Here is a 16387-nt window from a genome sequence, read left to right on the forward strand (position 1 = left end):
TCCACTTCCAGGTCTAAGCAGTATCATTTAGAAATTGTCTAATTTACATATGTAAGCCATAGGAAAAAATAGCTTGTTAAATTATTTTCATATTGAAATAAAACACTTCAGATCCAATCTAATAACAATTGGGGGGTGAGCTCATGAAAATTTATTAGAGTTTATTTTTGAAATTCTTGTGGGATGAGAGAATTTTTTTCTCCCCAGCTGTACTGAAGATGCTGCTCTCTTGTTCTAAGACTAGCTTCCAGTTGCAGACATCTTATCACTGGGGCTTTTGTGTAACTCCACCAGAGTAACCCAGAGCTGAAGTGCATGGGGTGCAGAAGAGATGTGTCATGATTCACAAGGTTTGCAGGATCACCTCATATCTTTTTCACGTGGGATCTCTCACAGGGGGAAAATATGTATCAGAACGTCAGAGATTCCTGTGTTTTATTCCTCTTCAGCAGGAAAGCCCATAGAAAAGGGCTGTCAGGTGTAACACTTTGTACTATATTGCTTATTATTTCCAGAATTGATGCTTTGCTTCTAAACTGCTGAATAAAAGAAAAACAAAAAACTCTTTTTTTTTTTCTTTCCTTTGATGCAGCAGTGTTATAAATGGAAACATGTAAACGAATTCCCTAGCTAGCTGGGTAATAAATCAATTCCTGTTCTAGAGCAGTGGAATGTGAAATATCACTCATTGTCCCACACTCTGGGACAGCTTTGCGTGAAGGTCATATTCACCCGTATTTAAGGAGCCTGCAGGGAGCAATATGAAAAGTCATTGTGTGCTCTCTTCTTTCTATTTTTAGCCCTTGTTAGAGAGATCAATTTTAGTTAACTGCAGAGGCGGTTTTAAAATAGTGTTGCAGTTCTCAGTTGTGCATTTACTATGTTTAGAATTTCATTGAAAAACAAATCCCACCAAAACTCATTTCTCAGTATCACATCAGTAAAACATACTGCTGTATGTCAAATGACACTTAGTCTCAGCTAAGTTAGATTTTTTTTCATTCAAAAAACACAATTAAAAAATATAACTACAGTTTGTCAGCTATCAAAAAATACTCACTGGCACAGTTGTTTACAGAACTCTGAATGTTATAGCACAACTTCTATGTCTTTAACTTGTGAGGAATCTTTCCTATATTAAATACACTGATTTGGTAAGATTAATATCTGAGGACCAGGAAAACTCATTTGAGCGTGTAAATAGTGAACAGTTTCTTGTATGTCCTCAGTACAAGATGAGTTTTACTGACCTATTTTGCGGGAATGTAAGATACACCACTTGGACATAGACCCATGCTACTGTCCCATTCCATGAATCGAGGTCATCTTTCACAGTACGCTGCCATAATCATCATAGCCACAAAATTAGAGACTAAAACTGTCCCTAGGCACAAAGGCTGGGAGATTTGCTCCAGAGTAAAATGAATAGGCTGGAAGCTAGTTAACAGATTTGCTGTGTGTTCTCTTTTTCCAAGCTCAGTTTTGGGACAGTTTTGGGTTTGTTTTTTTTTTTTGCAGCCTTGTGGCTGCAGCAATGACTGTCTGGCATCCGAGAGGTCTAATGGAAAGATTTCTTTTTGCTGTGCACAAAAAGAAGCTGTCTTTTGGTCCTTTGACATTAAATTCAGACAGGTAAGGGTGCGTTTACTTGTTAGGGAAGACCAAGGCATGTTTAATTAAGTTTCTGGTTGATTGATGTATATTCTTACTTTCTGCAGATGCAGACAATGAGCTTTAAACAAGGCATGACTAGAATGCCATAGACCTGTCAGAGCCAGCAACTGTGACTGTGCCTGGTTCTGACCACCAGCCTACAATTTTTTCAATATATTGCAAATAAAGAAGCGTGATCATTAATCTCTTTGATGAAGAACACTTCTATTGTCAAGCAAACTTCCAGTAGTTTAAAATACTGATGAAGATACAAAGGCATTGCACTGAACTAGGGTGGTAGTTTGGCTGTTTGCCTATCAGGCCCAGGTTGTGTCTCTGCCTGGCCTGACTTGCAATGTACCAAGCTGTTGGCTCGTGTAGGCCCTCATGTCTTTTCCATAACATTTTATAAGGTCTTAATTTCATCCCACTGAGGAATACAGGAAATAATTTTATATGAGAAATGTTTGTAAGGGGGAGGGGGGGGAATCTCCAGGTCTAGGCTATGTGTATACAGCAGAGCTGCTCCTCTCAAAAGTTACAGTTTACGAACCATTACCATCTTGCTGGCATTAGAGTAAGTCCTTATTTTCTGGAAAGCAGTCCTACCCCCTCCCTGTCTATCCCCAACCTGCATATTTCTTCCCTCTTTCCCCCATGGCCTCTTTCAAACCTGTTACCCCAATTTCTTCTCGACAGACTGCCCTGTATTCCCTCACTTTCTAAGTCCATGCTCTTCAGAGTGCCTTTCCCCAGGGTCCCAGGTGCCACCCTGGCCTCCCCTTGCCAATCTCAGCCTCTGCCTGCTGCCCACACAGCATTTGCCCAGACAAATTGCCTTTCTCCCGTGGCTTTGATTCACGGATCATGGCTCCACTGATGAGATCTGCGCTATGCAATAACACACAATGTAGGTCAGGGTCCTGAGTGCGTAACTGCTCCATGTGCTCCCCAGTGTGATTTCTCCCTCTGTCACTTAGCACTCGCCTCCACAATTTCAGGCACTATTTGAAAACCAGTGCAGGCTGGGCACCATCTCCAGCAGCCCATATAGACGAATTTGTACCAGTTTCAGTTCTCTCTACATTTCCCACTCCTTCATCAGCATTCCAGCAGGCTTTGCACCTCCTAAATGCCTTCAGGCTATGCTCCAGGTCATGGAAAATACATTTTTCACATTATGAAAGCACCATTCTGAAGTGTTACAGATGATGGCTCTTAGGTCCACAGTGGTACCTCTTGGGACACAAAGGAGACCCTGCAATAGTCTGTGCCACTTGGCTGCTGGGTCTGCAAATGATTAGTGGTCAGAGGAGGGGTTGGGTCAGGGTTTCATTTTTGTCTCTGAGCCATTAAGAGGTAGCCATTCCTGCCATGCTCTAGCTGGGTTTCTTGAGGAGGATGTGTAGCTCTTGCCCCTGCTCCGCCCTTGGTTTGGCTTACCCTTGCACAGGGGAAGGGGAAAACGGGGAAGAGCAGGACCCTGCCCAGTAAATGCTGCACACAGGGACTTCAAACCATGTCTCACACGGCAAGTTTTCTATGCCCAGGTGTTTTCAAACTCTCATGTTTGTTCTCTCTGATTGAAAGGAATTACTAAATACTTCAGATGACTTCCAGAGAGGATTAAAAGGGGTGGAGGGGCAGGCAGATGGGTGATAGATAAAATTTTCCATCCCTGCCCTTCCTCTCCCCTGTGTTCTGTGCCTGCTTCTGCCCTTCCCTCCCCTTACCAGGGGCAGGGTACAGGAGAGCTGCTGGGTGTAGTAGAAAGCTCTCCCTCTGCCTTGTTCTGCCAGCCTGGAGAGGAGGGTGCCCTTCTCCTGCAAACATCAGTAATGGACTTCCAGAGAGCAACTCCTCCATATTGCGCATGGCAGATCCATGCAGCAGAGCTATTATATGGGATGGGTTGTAGCTCTTCCGGAATAAACATGCACCCGTACAAAGGACTACCCGTTATTTGTACCGTATTTTTTGTAAAGCACTTGGATGAAGGGACTACAAGGGGAAGGTATTTTTATGAAGCTAATGACACGTTTAACACAGAATGGACAGCTCTGAACCCATTAACCTTTTACCATGAGTCAGAATCAGGGATGAGGTAGCTGCACAGTATCATTACCATTTCTTCATTATTAATTAAGTGTATGAACATACTCTTTGCTGGACAAAAGTGCCTCATTAGACAAGAGATGCACCATCAAAGTTCATAGTACTGATTCACAAAGGGATAGAAAATCACATGCTGTTATTTTTATTTCTAAAATACCCTAAGTTGCTTTTGTGCTGTTCTTGGGGTCATCTTATTTGCGTCACCTGAGGCTGTGGGTTTGCTTGTGGCAAATGTGGTCACAAAAGGTAGTGCCAAGTGACATAAAAGCAGCTAGGCCCACTGTTGAATGGTGAAACTTCAAATTCCTGTTTTTTTTCTTATGTGAAACAAATGAATAGAGGGACACCGCTGCTATTTTCAGGGGTTAGGAACCTTTTCTGACAAATCTATATGGTGGAGGTGCCACAGCTGAATTCTTCCCTGCATTATACCCTGAAGGCAGAGTTTAGATGTTCGAGCATATTTGATAAATTTTGTAATATTTTTCTGAGTAAATTTATGTTAGCTTCCATTGTTATCTCAGCTTATGTGAATATTTAAACAACTTAATAATAAGGGATAGAGACAGCCCAAAGACTGCTGGAGGAGAAAGACACCTCTCCCCAAGAATCCTTTGGCTTAGCCTGTAAGAGTTCTCCAGGCAAGCGGGAGAAGCAGGAGCGGTGGGGCAATGTAAGGCCTGAGAATGCAAAGGAGGCAGCATCAGAGACAGCTGAATGAGATAGCTGGAGAAATGCTTGAGTGATATTAACTACAGAAGTTGGTGAGTCTTAACTATGCTAACTTGACTTGCTACTCTTAGTTTGGGACAACCTGTATGTCTTGTAAACCTAACTCGATTGCAGTGGTTCAACCATTACTCCACTAGCTTAACTGCTGCAGATTTAGCTCAATTTTTTTTTTTATGCTGGAGGTGTTGTTTAAGAGGAGAGAAAAAAAAAGCAGAAGGGAAGGGGTAATCTGGCTGTTATCTATTGGATTTTTATTTTGTACTTATTACCCTAGTATTTTTCTGCAAACAATGGTTACATTTAGGAACAAGACACGGCTGTATAAAAGTCCCATAGTTACTGTTGTCCTGTTCCTAACTCAGCCATAAAAAGGTTTTCTGCAGTTTGAGCCACAGTTCTGCAGGCATGAATAATTGTGAGTACAGAACTGAGTCTGCAGCTCATTTATGTTCAGAAATAACCGTATGCCTTAAAAACCTGATTTATAAGTGCATCACATTTTGATTTGCAAAGTGACATTAATTGCTGTTGCAGTTACTTGTGCCAGAGGCATCTGAATATTTTTTCCTTGTGTCTGTAGTTATTTCCACTGTTCTTTTTCAGCAGAAAAAGTCCTTCTGGGAAGGATTTGAACAGTAAAAGAATGTGGCATTTGAACTGAGATTATTACCTTTTAAGAGGGCAGTGAATCTGATTTATTTCATGGTGCTGGTGTATGAGGAAAAGGCCCAGCATTGTGTGTGTGCAGCACTGCAGAGCTGCTTGTAGCTGACAGTGACCAATGTAGCCTTCGGTGCTGGTTGGCAGCATTGACGTCAGACCATAGCTGAGAAATTAGCTGAAGCCCAGAGGGAAAATAGGCAAAGAAAAACCATATAATTTCTCAATGCAGCACAACCAAGCTATTTCTCTTTTTATATTTTAGCCTATCAGCAAGACCTGTAATGCTTTGCTCAATTTGGATTCAGAGGAAAGGTTGCTAAAAATAGAGCAGTTAAATGTCAACATTAATGGTATCACAGCAGTAAAATATTTCTCACAGCAAGATGCCTGACTTATAGCTATTATTCACTAGTTGCCGACTGTTTTTTAGGCAAAAATGCAGAATGTCGTCTAGTCGCAAGCCACCCAGTCTTATTTGAACGAAGAATTTGTCAGCACAAATACCATGTGATGACAGTCCCAGAACTGCGTGTGCTAATGAAGGGCCAAACCTGCAACCCCTTCCTCACATGAATTAATCTGCCACAAAGTTGCTAATAAATAAAAGTCCAAATTAGTAACATGAGCAAACTGCAAGTGCTTTGGGGTAGGGACTGCCATTTCACTTTCATCGTACAACACCTAGCCCTGCCAGGTTCTGCCAGTGATGCAGGCGTTTAGGAGCTGTTGCACCACGAATACAGGTCAGCTAGGTATATTGGGCCTCACCGTCGTCATCTCAGAATATTTTTCAGGAAATATGCAGTGGTTCTGGACCAGTCTTACGAAGAAAAAACCAAGCTATCAGGTGTGCGTGTGGTCACTGTAAGCCTAGTTCAATTTAACTGAGGCTTGTGGGTCTTGGAGATGAGAGTGATGAGAAATAGTCCAGAAGGGGGCAAGCGCAGTATCTGGAATGGTTTCTAGTTTTCAGTGCTGTGAATGGGTCTTTGTCACATCTGAAAGACCAAGTCATCCTGTCAGAAATGTCACCGTTGGGACTTTTTTTTCTTTACAGTCTTAAATTAATTCCTTGCAATTTAATAACCAATACCTACTTACATCCTGTGTACAATCCACAACACATGTAGTGCCAACAGACTGAATGCAGGACTGGAAGTCCAATGCCTGATCTTGATTTTCCTTTGTTTGCTTGTGGACTCTTGCAAGTAACCACCTAAGCCATATTAATCTTCCTCACAGGAGTACTGGGTGGAGACTTAAATAAGGAATGTATACTTAGAAAATCTAATGTACTGTTTAAGCATTTAGTCTGGTAGTGAGCATTTATAGACTGTACTCTGTAGTCTCATCTGTAGAGACAAAATTTGTTTCAGTCTCAGCTAAAGAGCTTTGAATCTCAAAATCCTTCTGGAGCAGATACATGTATTTTTTTATTTCTGGAGCAGTTGGACCAAGTGTTGATGTCTGTCTGGAGGCAACAAGCTGCAGAATCTAGTGGACTTTAAATGGGACTGGAGCCATGCTAGACTGAAAGAAAACAACAACAACAAAAAAGAATAACCCTAACCCAACAGGTGTGACATGACTTCAGACCAAATGTTTGATAGGTTGGATTCCAGTCCCTCTTCTTAGCCATGAACTTCTGTGTTCTCTCTCCTCTTTGTACTTTTTTTTTCAGTGCTGTTGGTCACTAATATTGGTGTAAAACACCATTATAGACAACCAAGGTATTTTATTATGCCTTACAGACCAATGATCACTGCCTCCCAGGGGCAGGATCCCCAGAATCTGTTGTGATAGCTGATATTGTCTAGCCATGCTTGCCCTCACCTACATTTAGGAGCAGCACACGCTCATCTGCCCTATCCAGGTACAGGAGTATTCTGCAGTTCAAGAGCGCCATGGTCTGTACTGCTACTCAGACTGTTGTCTTTTGATCTAACTATTTTTCTCTGCTTCCAGGGGAGAAATACGAGTTGCACGCAGGAACAGAGTCCACTCCCAGTGTGGTAGTGCATGTCTGTGACAGCGACATGGAAGAAGACGAGGACCCAAAGAATTCTCCAAAGCCAAAAATCATTCAAACCCGACGCCCTGGTCTGCCACCTCCTGTATCTAACTGAGCCTCTCCGGCAGAAGCAGCACTTCTCTCCTCCAGCACAGCTCTTGGTTTTTGTTTGCTTTGTTTTGTTGAAAGGCAGCCATTGCCTTTTGAGTACCAGACATTAAACTCATTGAAATCCCTTTACAGTAATCAAGCCTATGTAATAAAAGGGCTAGGAAAAAGATCTTTGTATATGTAACCATATCACACACCAACTAATAGATTTTTCTGGAAAGGACAAAACAAGGCTGAAGAAACAAGGGAGGGTTTCAGTCTGAGGATTTTTTCACAGCTATAATTTGCATGCTGAAACACCACTACCAGAGAGATCATTCAGGGTGGGCAATTAGGCTGATAGCAGGCTTGATATTCAAACTCCCAGAATACTTGCTATTGCCCTTCATCAAGCAGCCTGCTCCTCTGACCTCCTCAGTTCCCCACCAGACCTTAGTCTTTTCCCTTTTTTTTTTTTTTTTAAAGGGGGGCATGTGTGTTGTTTTTAATCTACTAGCAGCTTGGTGGCCTTTTCAATCCCCCTGGAGTTTCTGTAAGGAATACTATCTTTGCAACATTTTTAGAAATATCAGAAAAACACCCTCTTCCACCAACAGCTGTAGAGTAAATTCGTCCTTAATGGTGGCAGGGATGTGAGACAGAGCTCTCTGGGCTGAGAGATAGCAGCTGGCTGGAGGGTCTGGTGTCTTTCAGTCCTTCTCTCTAAGGAGAAGGGAGCCAGAATATCAACAGGGATTGTCATTTTATCTTCCATAAAGGTATGAGTGGTACTTCTGAATTTGAGGCAGAAAGAGAAACTGCTTATTTAAGGAGGGATTCATTGCTCTCTGTCGTAGCTGTAAGTTCTAGTAATGATATAGGCTGAATGCTTTCCTAGTGGTGTGTTGAATAGCCCTGAAACTGTTAGTAATTACTCGTACATCTCTAATATTCAGACCTTTTCCTTCCCCACTTCCTGTGCTTTAAAGCCCTTTTTGAGCTGTATGCAGTTTGGGTTTGTGGAGGTGAGGAGAGGTTAGTTGGTGTTCTTTTGTTGTTTTTTTTCTCTTTTTTTAGGCCAAAGAAAACAGGACCATAATTACACACTTGAAATTAGACTGCATGCAATTGAATCCCCTTTTTTCACTCTGTCCTGCATGTTTCTTTCACTTGCACTGTATACTGGGTTACAAAAATTGTTCTGTGTTTTCATCATGGCTGACAGCAGGCAGATACTGGATTCCCTGTCTGGCAGACCTTCCATGATGATTTTTTTTATGCATACTTGTCCTTTTGAGAACCTATTTTCTAGACATTTGAGCTCAGATTTTGCATATATTTAAGCATGCGCTTAATTTATGCACATGAGTAGTTCCACTGAAATTAATACTGCAGAAAACTGAGCATATGTGTAAGATACGGTGGGATTTTTAAGCTAATTAGCTGCAGCTGTACTCCCAAAAGTGACTATAAAATGGCACAGTGAGATTCCACGGTTTAAAATCCTTTACAAGTTAAAATAAGTAAATACATCTTGGAAGCTCATTCTAGGATCTGAAAAGTCAGCTTAGGTTCTGTAATCAAGATTTTTGTCATAAAACCTAATGATCTGGTTTCTGAGGGAGGGTTCCATTCTACCCTTAATTAGCAGTGAGGCTACAAGCTTCAGCAGAGTCAAGTCCCCCTTGCTGGGGTATTGGCTCTCCAGTACTTCCAGGAAGAAAAGCATGTTGCTTTGTCGGTGAAGACAGGAGATGCCATTCTCAACGTGCACCGTGAAGGATGTTCTGAGAATGAGGACTTAAGCATTCTCATATAGTTCATTCTGCGACCACCACAGGCCCCTAATATTCCTGTTGAGATGTAGTGCTTTACTTAGCGTATATCTATAATGTGATACTTGTTACTGCATTATGGACATCGTCGTGCGTGTGTTATACTAATAGAAGCACATTAAATACAGCAGAGACTGAACAAAAAATGGGGCTTTAGTATCTTCATGATATCTGTGTAAAGTTGTCTTAAAGTAACTCCTTAGAGGTTTCACTTCAATTATTTTTTCAGTGATGCATTTAGAAATGGTTTCAATAAATAGTCACTTACTACCCTAAGACTGTAACCTGATGTTCCTGTTGAAAACACCGTCATAGGCCACCTACAATATTTCAGAAGTAACACCACTGTTGTTTTTGAGAACATATAGAACGCTAAGGTCCATGGGTTTTAGACCAGTATAAACAGGGAGAGAAAGATTTAAACGCCTAAGGTTTTTTGTTGATACGTGCTGTATGGAAGAATTTACTGGCCACATCCTCGATTGATGTAAGCAATCAGACATCTTCTCCAATCAAATTTGATACTCTGGATTTTTTTCCATGCAGAAGTGTTGGAGGCTGAATCTAGTCCTTGTATCCATGTGCTTAAACTTTGGAGACTTGGTTCTGAACTACGGACTTTGGCCTCAAATGATGTAAAACTATACTGCAAATTAAAGCATTGGATCTTAAATGTTCTTTCTTCAAAGTGCATTTTCAGACATTTAAAACAGGCCCCTTTCAATGACTACTCTTTGTCTTCACAAAACTACGTAGTACTACCCAGGAGGGCGTGGAACATGGCTCACTGGTTAAAGCACAGAAATAGAAACACAACTACAAACCTGAAAATTCAAAGAAGCCTGTTGTAACTATGGTCAAAGCTTATGTATCACCTTTATGTGATAAAATAACGGTCATCAAGGAAAAATGTTTCAAGTATTACGGAATAATGTCCCCATCATAAAAGTAACAGGATTTGTGACTTAAAGAGAACCTGGTATTTTGCTAAAGGCTGGTTCTTGCCTGGCACAGAAGAAAGGCTTCTTTCAAAAAAATGCTGACCATCTGGAAGAGTAACTGCCCTATTTAATTCAGTAATTCACAGGCAAGAGTCCCTACTTACTTCAGTGGGAATTATCTGTTGTGTAGCATCTATGAACTCAGTCCCTCTGACTTGCACTTTTCACAGGGTGTCCGCAGTGCTAAAGTAGATTCTCTCATGTTGTAATAGTATAAATAAGAATGAAATCTCTGTGTTACATTGCAGCTTCTGATGCACAGTGACACAGACAGTGTCCTTTTAATTTCCTTTCCAAAGCAGGTGCCCATGGGAGCGGCTGGCAGCGATGCCCTGGGGCCCTCTTTTGGGTGGACATTGCTCCTGCTGCTGCTTGGAAATGGAAGGAGAAAATCAGGGGAGTACAGTTGCTGTTTCTGTTGCCTGCTTGTCCTTTCTGACCTCTTCAGATACGAAATCGAAATTTTAATGACTTCCTAAGTACAGTTAAAAGGATGAAAACATTGACAACGCATGGAGAAAGGGTATTTTGGAATCTGCTCTTTTGGAACAAAAGAACAAAGAATTTTTGTGGCCTTGATTTTTGTAATTAAGACAAGGTAGTACAAACTCCCCCCTTCCTAACGTATACGTACACACTCAAGTACACTTTGTTTTCAGCAAGAAAACATGGCAAGAGCATCCCTTCCTCAACCATAACAAGACTACAGACATAGTTATTGTAAAGTGCTTTATATTATAAAAATGTGCCCCGTGCATAAATTGTTTAACATTTATTTAATCCTAAATAGGGTGGGAGAGGTGGGTTGTTTTTATTTTGGTCTTTTCCCCCCTCCTTCCCATTCAGCAACAGTGAAAAAGCTTTCTGCAAAAAGAAAGACTGTTCTTTGTACAGAGTAATGGACTGAACCATCGTGCAAGACTTGATTACAGTGGTATGTCTGAGCACTGTGACAGATTATGTTAGCGTTTCCATTATATTGTACATACTTTTGAAATATTCTATTTAGTCATATTTTATAGGAGTATTAAAAAGCTGTTGGCTAATTAATCACTTTTACACTTGTATAATTCAGAGCTTAGTTTGAAAAATAAATATGGCAAACAATATTTTTGTGTTCTGCTTGCATTGGCATTTTGAAAGGCAACATTTAAAGAGTTAAGCTCTATTAATAAACTGACTAGTGTGGTATATACCACTGGGCTCTCAACTGGTAGAAGTGAAAATGCTTAAATGGGTGACATAGGTCAAACTGTTTCAGTAGAAATTACGGAGAGAAAATAGCCCTCTTATTGGCAGGTTATGCCGTGTTCCATTTTAAACTGCTGCAGTTTCACAGTCATGTGAACTTGCACTGGTTTGCTGTGGATTTGGCTAGGTGTGTGCAAAAAAAGAACACAGCGCAGTCCCTGATGAGCAAAAGCACATCCCTGACAGCTAATGTGGTTCTTACTGTGCTTTTGTAATAATGGCTAAATACAGTGGGCATGAATGATTGAATAAGAAACATTGTAGCATCCAGCTACCATCCAGGCTGGGGAAAAAGTTCTATTAACATTAATTATTACAAAAATTGAAACTAATTGTTTGTAGTCTCTTGTGTCAATTTGTACTGGATCTTGCAAAGGATTGGAAACCAGGAGATGAGTTTGCTGATTAACTGTATTGTGAAATTCTTATATTTGATCACTGAGATCTGTATTTGGAAAAATGATTTATTTTTTTTCTGGGTGTGTGGCATAAAAGACATAGTTTTCAAAGGACCATTGTTCATGATTCTGAAAATTAGATCCGCTTAAGAAGCCTCATTGGAAATGTAAGCTCTGAGCTTACTGATTCCTTTTGAAAAGACAGGCCTTGACCTCTGTGTCTTGATTAGAAAAAGTAATAATCATCTTCTTATGGAATACTTGAGAGGTAAAATGCACTATAGGAGGTCTGATTTATTCTTCACTGTTGAGCAGCAAATGAGCTTTTCCCAACTACAGTAAGGTTCTTCATCTGATCGGACTGAAATGTTGCATTACCAACATGTTGATTGTGGCTCTTCCATCTTGCTTGGCACTCAACATAGCACCTGGAAATAAGCTTCAGAGCATCAGTTGTGGATGGTAGAGAGCTGTATGTCCCAGAGAATCTCAAACTGGTCTTTGGTTGAGGACGTGACTCTGTGTGTGTAACTTCAGTACACACTTAATTTGTACACACAGATAGGCAATATTTATTTATACTGGGCATTTGTGCATGCAAGTGATAACATGCAACCTAACCCTGCACAATACTGAATAATGGGAGTTAAAAGTATTTCTCCCAGCTGCAGCAGGGGCCCGAGGCTTCCATGGCTCGTGCCTTGATTACTTACAGCTGAGGCTCTCTACACTTTACAACTGATAGTCTGGCTATTGCTGTTCCTTGTGCAGCCTCGTTTTTTTCTCCTGAAGACTTACAATCAAAGCAAGAGAAACGGTGATTTAAGAAGGACGAGTTGGAAGGTGCAGAGCAGACTGCAGCTCTGCAATTGGGTCTGTAGTTAGCAACTCTCTCCCTGATGATCGGCCCAACTTTTTAAAATGGATTCAGCAGCTCACAGGGGTTGGGTCCTTCAGTATTTTACTGCCCAATGATGGAATGTAGTCAGTTTGGTGGTGTTAGAGATAGACTTACGGGAACAGCTTGCTTGAAGACAGTATCTGTCACGAATCTGGGGAGCTGGAACAAGCTTTCTATGGAAGAGGGGATTCAAGTAGGTTATTGTGGATATCCTGATTAAAGCTACAGTGCTTTCAGATCACATCCTCTAAAGAACCTTTACCAAATTTATTTTTGTTCCTTTTTTAGTGGTAAACATTTTACCACTAAACATTTAGCCACTTAAGACTTTCTCTCACATACTAGGATGAATTTAAGACCTTTGCATTTTCTTGATTCCCATCTGGCTAAGAAATCATATTTTGTATCTCTTTTACCAAAAGGCAAAACCAGGTATGGATTAAAGTCCCAGACAGATCCTCATTTATACTCATCCTCATGCAATGCTCTTGAATAACTAGTTATGCTAACAAAAAAACAAAACCCAACACTGCTTTTCCTGCTTTAGCACATCTTCTGGGGGGAGTCCAGCAGCTTTCAAATATCCTAGCCTCCTCTTAAAAGGAGATGTTTTTTCTAATGTGAGCTGTGCTCTCTTTTAAAATACACGTAGACTGCGGCATTCAGAGGTAAAATTACAAGGGAAGAAGTGTTGTAAAAGCTCCTTCCCACATGTCGAAGGGTCGAGTATATTTGCTTTGGCTTGGAGGGGAGGGAAGCTTGCACTGTTAGAGGTAGAGCAGCAGCAGCACTCCCGACTGAAGGGCACGAACCCCGAATGCCTCCACGGCAGAGATGCTCAGAAAGCATTGAAAAATAGCCTTAATTCGTCTCACCCCTTTTGTCAATTTGTTCAGTTGCTACACGGAGATTCTGGGGCTACAGCAAGAGTCATCCGTGGATCCTTTCAATATAGGATTGTGTGCCAATGCAGCAGCTACAAAGCCTAGAATCGGAGACATTTGTTAGTGAGGTTCTTGCTGGAGTAAGGCTGGGAAAGCTGTGAAGGGTGAGCAGCCTCAAAGTTAATGAAAAATGAAGATACTCAGAACCTTAAGACAGACGTTAGGATTTAAACCCATGTAAATGAGAGCTGTATGAAGAAGGGCCCATTTGCTGCCCCTGAGTCAGGGGCTTCTTCACCTGAGTTAAGAGTACCCAGCAAGAAGGATTAAAGTTCTCTATTATTACACACCAGAAAATCAGCCTTGTTTTAACAAATTCTTGTAATTGATCATTTATCTAGTATGAGAAAGTTGTGTCTACGTTAGTGTCACACAGATGTGTTCTCTTCACTATTTGGTTAGTGAAGGTAAATGTTTTGAATCCATTTTAGAGCAGAGTTCTTGTTCAGAAACTTCTGAAAGAAACGCCATCTGTAATGACTGACAGATCCTTAAGTGTCAATTTGGCAAGTTGTCCTACTGTGGGTAGCTGCAGAAATATTTCATGTATGTCGTTGTAGATTTAAAAACATTACTCATGTTTTCATTCAAGTGTCTGCATTTCTGACACAGATGTGACATATCTGTATATATTATAAATCAATACTATTTTTAACCACGTATTTTGTACAAATATTCACATTAGCTCTGTACTTCAGTGAAAATCTATTATGGTATTAAACATTTTGGTGGAATTAGCAGACTCCTTGTCCATGCCTTGTTTTCATTTTATAACTGTTTTAAGCAGCTGAGCCTTTTCTTACATCCAAGGCAAATATTATCATTTCCAGCTATTTAGAACAGTGCCTTGAATCCGTATACACCTATACCCTCTAGTGACTAATTCCAGCCACTGCAGAAGCATGCAGGTCACTACTGTGGTTTCTGAGACCTCTGGATCTCAGTAATGAGAGGCCAAAATTAAAGTTGAACCAACAGTAAATGTGAGTACTATTTTTCCTAGCTAATGAGAGTAACTATTAGCGTGAGACAACACTTTGCTGTTGAAGGGCACCCAGCTAGAGATTTCAGTGCACACAGGTGCAATTTTATAATGGCTTTTTTCTTTTTACCCCTTTCTCCAAAGCTGCTGTTGTGGGTCACTGTTGGGAAACATATGATGAACTTAGTGCTACAGGCGTGGTCTGGTTCAGTTTCCTGTGTACCCAAGCCACATCCACACAGCTTCTGCCAATCACTGCAGCAATATATATTTCCAGTTTTGCACTAGTCTCAGTCTCACAGCTCTAACAGTACAACAGTAATGGGGGTGTGTGCGGGCGTGTGTGTGGGTGATATTAAGAAAACGACTAAAAGAGCCTTGTCCCCTACTACAATTCTTAGAGCTGGGGTGAGGAAGGTATATCACCCTTGCTTAAAAAATTTAGATACAAGGACCAGACTTTGCCACTGCCCCAGGCTTGAGTGAGTCCCTTACTGCACGAGCCTGATCAGGTCGGTGATCTTGAGCTCATGAAGCCAAGCTGTAACTTCACAGAAAAAGGACGGGAAGGAGCCAGAATCTTACCCGGATTACAGCCTGTACACAGGTTTTTACGTAACCCTTTTCTACCTACTTACCAATAAGGTACTATGTTGGAGATATGAAGCCTCCAGTAGGTTGGCATCAACAAAAAAACAGGTTCATCCTGTATGGATTAGGCAAAAAAAAAGGGGAAAAACCCACAAATTTTGTTTTCTTTGCATTGCAATGCTTGTTTGCACTAGAAGGATGTGTAAGTTAGCCAGTGCTGGCTATGAAGTGACTAATAAGTAGCATGTTCTATGCACCAGCAGAAGTGTAACGGTTTTCTGCACTGCCACAAAGTGGGGTACGGTTTGTGTATGTACACAAGGCATGGGCTTTGGACCTCTACGCAGCACAGATCCTTGCCTAGTAAAGGCGGGAACCCAGCTCGGCCTTTGTCCCCTTTCAGCAGTTCAGTTTCTAGCAAGATGACGAGGGATAAACCGATTTTCCTCTTCATTCCAGGGTACGCCTACAGCTCTTGAGCACCACAACACAGGAAAGCACACCTGCCAGGAAAAACATGGAGAACGCAGAGCATCAGAAGACAAGAGGAGACAAAAGGAAAAACGCCTGACTCAAAATCAGTTTAATCTGGGGTTTGTTTTGAACTGAGGAAGCCCTTGCAGACAGATACCCAGGAAGCGAACTCTGCTCCTTGCCTTCACAGCCAGCTCACAGCACCGCCTGCCCGGCCTGGGCCCTCGTTCTTCTCCCTTTAAAGCAATCCCACGACACCCAGCGGCCCCCTTACAACCTCCCCGGCTCTAGACCCGCCAGGCCCCGCTCTCCCCGAGCCGGGGGCACCCGGGAGGCGTTAAAACCACCGGGAAAGCGTAAAAAAAACCCCCCAAAACCCGAGCGCAACGGCCGCCGCTTCAGCCCGGCGCCTGAGGCGGAGGCTCCTCCCTCCCCTCAGCCCTCCTCCCCTCCCCTCAGCGCGCCCTGACCGTTATCCGGCGCTGACTGACAGCGCCGCTGGCCACTCCCAGAGAGGAGAGACGGGGCGGGGCGGGCGGCCGTTACGTGCGGGCGCCGCCGCCGCTGCCCGCTGAGGTGAGTGCCGCTCCGCCTGCGCTGCGGGGCCGCCGGCAGGTAACCGCGGGTCGCGGCTCCTCCGGGGGAACGTTCGCTCGCTCCCTCCCTCCCTCCCTGTGGCCGGGCTGGGGGAGGACCCCGTGGCCTCGCTCCTGCGCTCCCCGGGGCGGCGGCGGCCGGGGCGGGGG

General features: G+C 42.3%; 2 protein-coding genes across 3 annotated transcripts in view; both read left to right on the forward strand.

Annotated features, from left to right (window-relative positions):
* The window catches only part of RCAN2 (regulator of calcineurin 2), an 86062-nt gene extending 78773 nt beyond the window's left edge, over window positions 1–7289 (forward strand). For both annotated transcript variants that reach the window (XM_010584295.1, XM_010584296.1), the window contains one exon: window positions 7129–7289. In XM_010584295.1, the coding sequence (XP_010582597.1) occupies window positions 7129–7289 (161 nt within the window). The remainder of the gene's footprint in view (window positions 1–7128) is intronic.
* An 8930-nt stretch (window positions 7290–16219) lies between these two features.
* The window catches only part of ENPP5 (ectonucleotide pyrophosphatase/phosphodiesterase 5 (putative)), a 10743-nt gene continuing 10575 nt past the window's right edge, over window positions 16220–16387 (forward strand). Inside the window, exon 1 of the mRNA XM_010584297.1 lies at window positions 16220–16256. The gene's annotated coding sequence lies outside the window, so the exon portion shown is untranslated. The remainder of the gene's footprint in view (window positions 16257–16387) is intronic.

Source organism: Haliaeetus leucocephalus, unplaced genomic scaffold, assembly GCF_000737465.1.
Source record: "Haliaeetus leucocephalus isolate CR32 unplaced genomic scaffold, Haliaeetus_leucocephalus-4.0 Scaffold964, whole genome shotgun sequence".
NCBI classification, from domain to species: Eukaryota; Metazoa; Chordata; class Aves; order Accipitriformes; family Accipitridae; genus Haliaeetus; species Haliaeetus leucocephalus.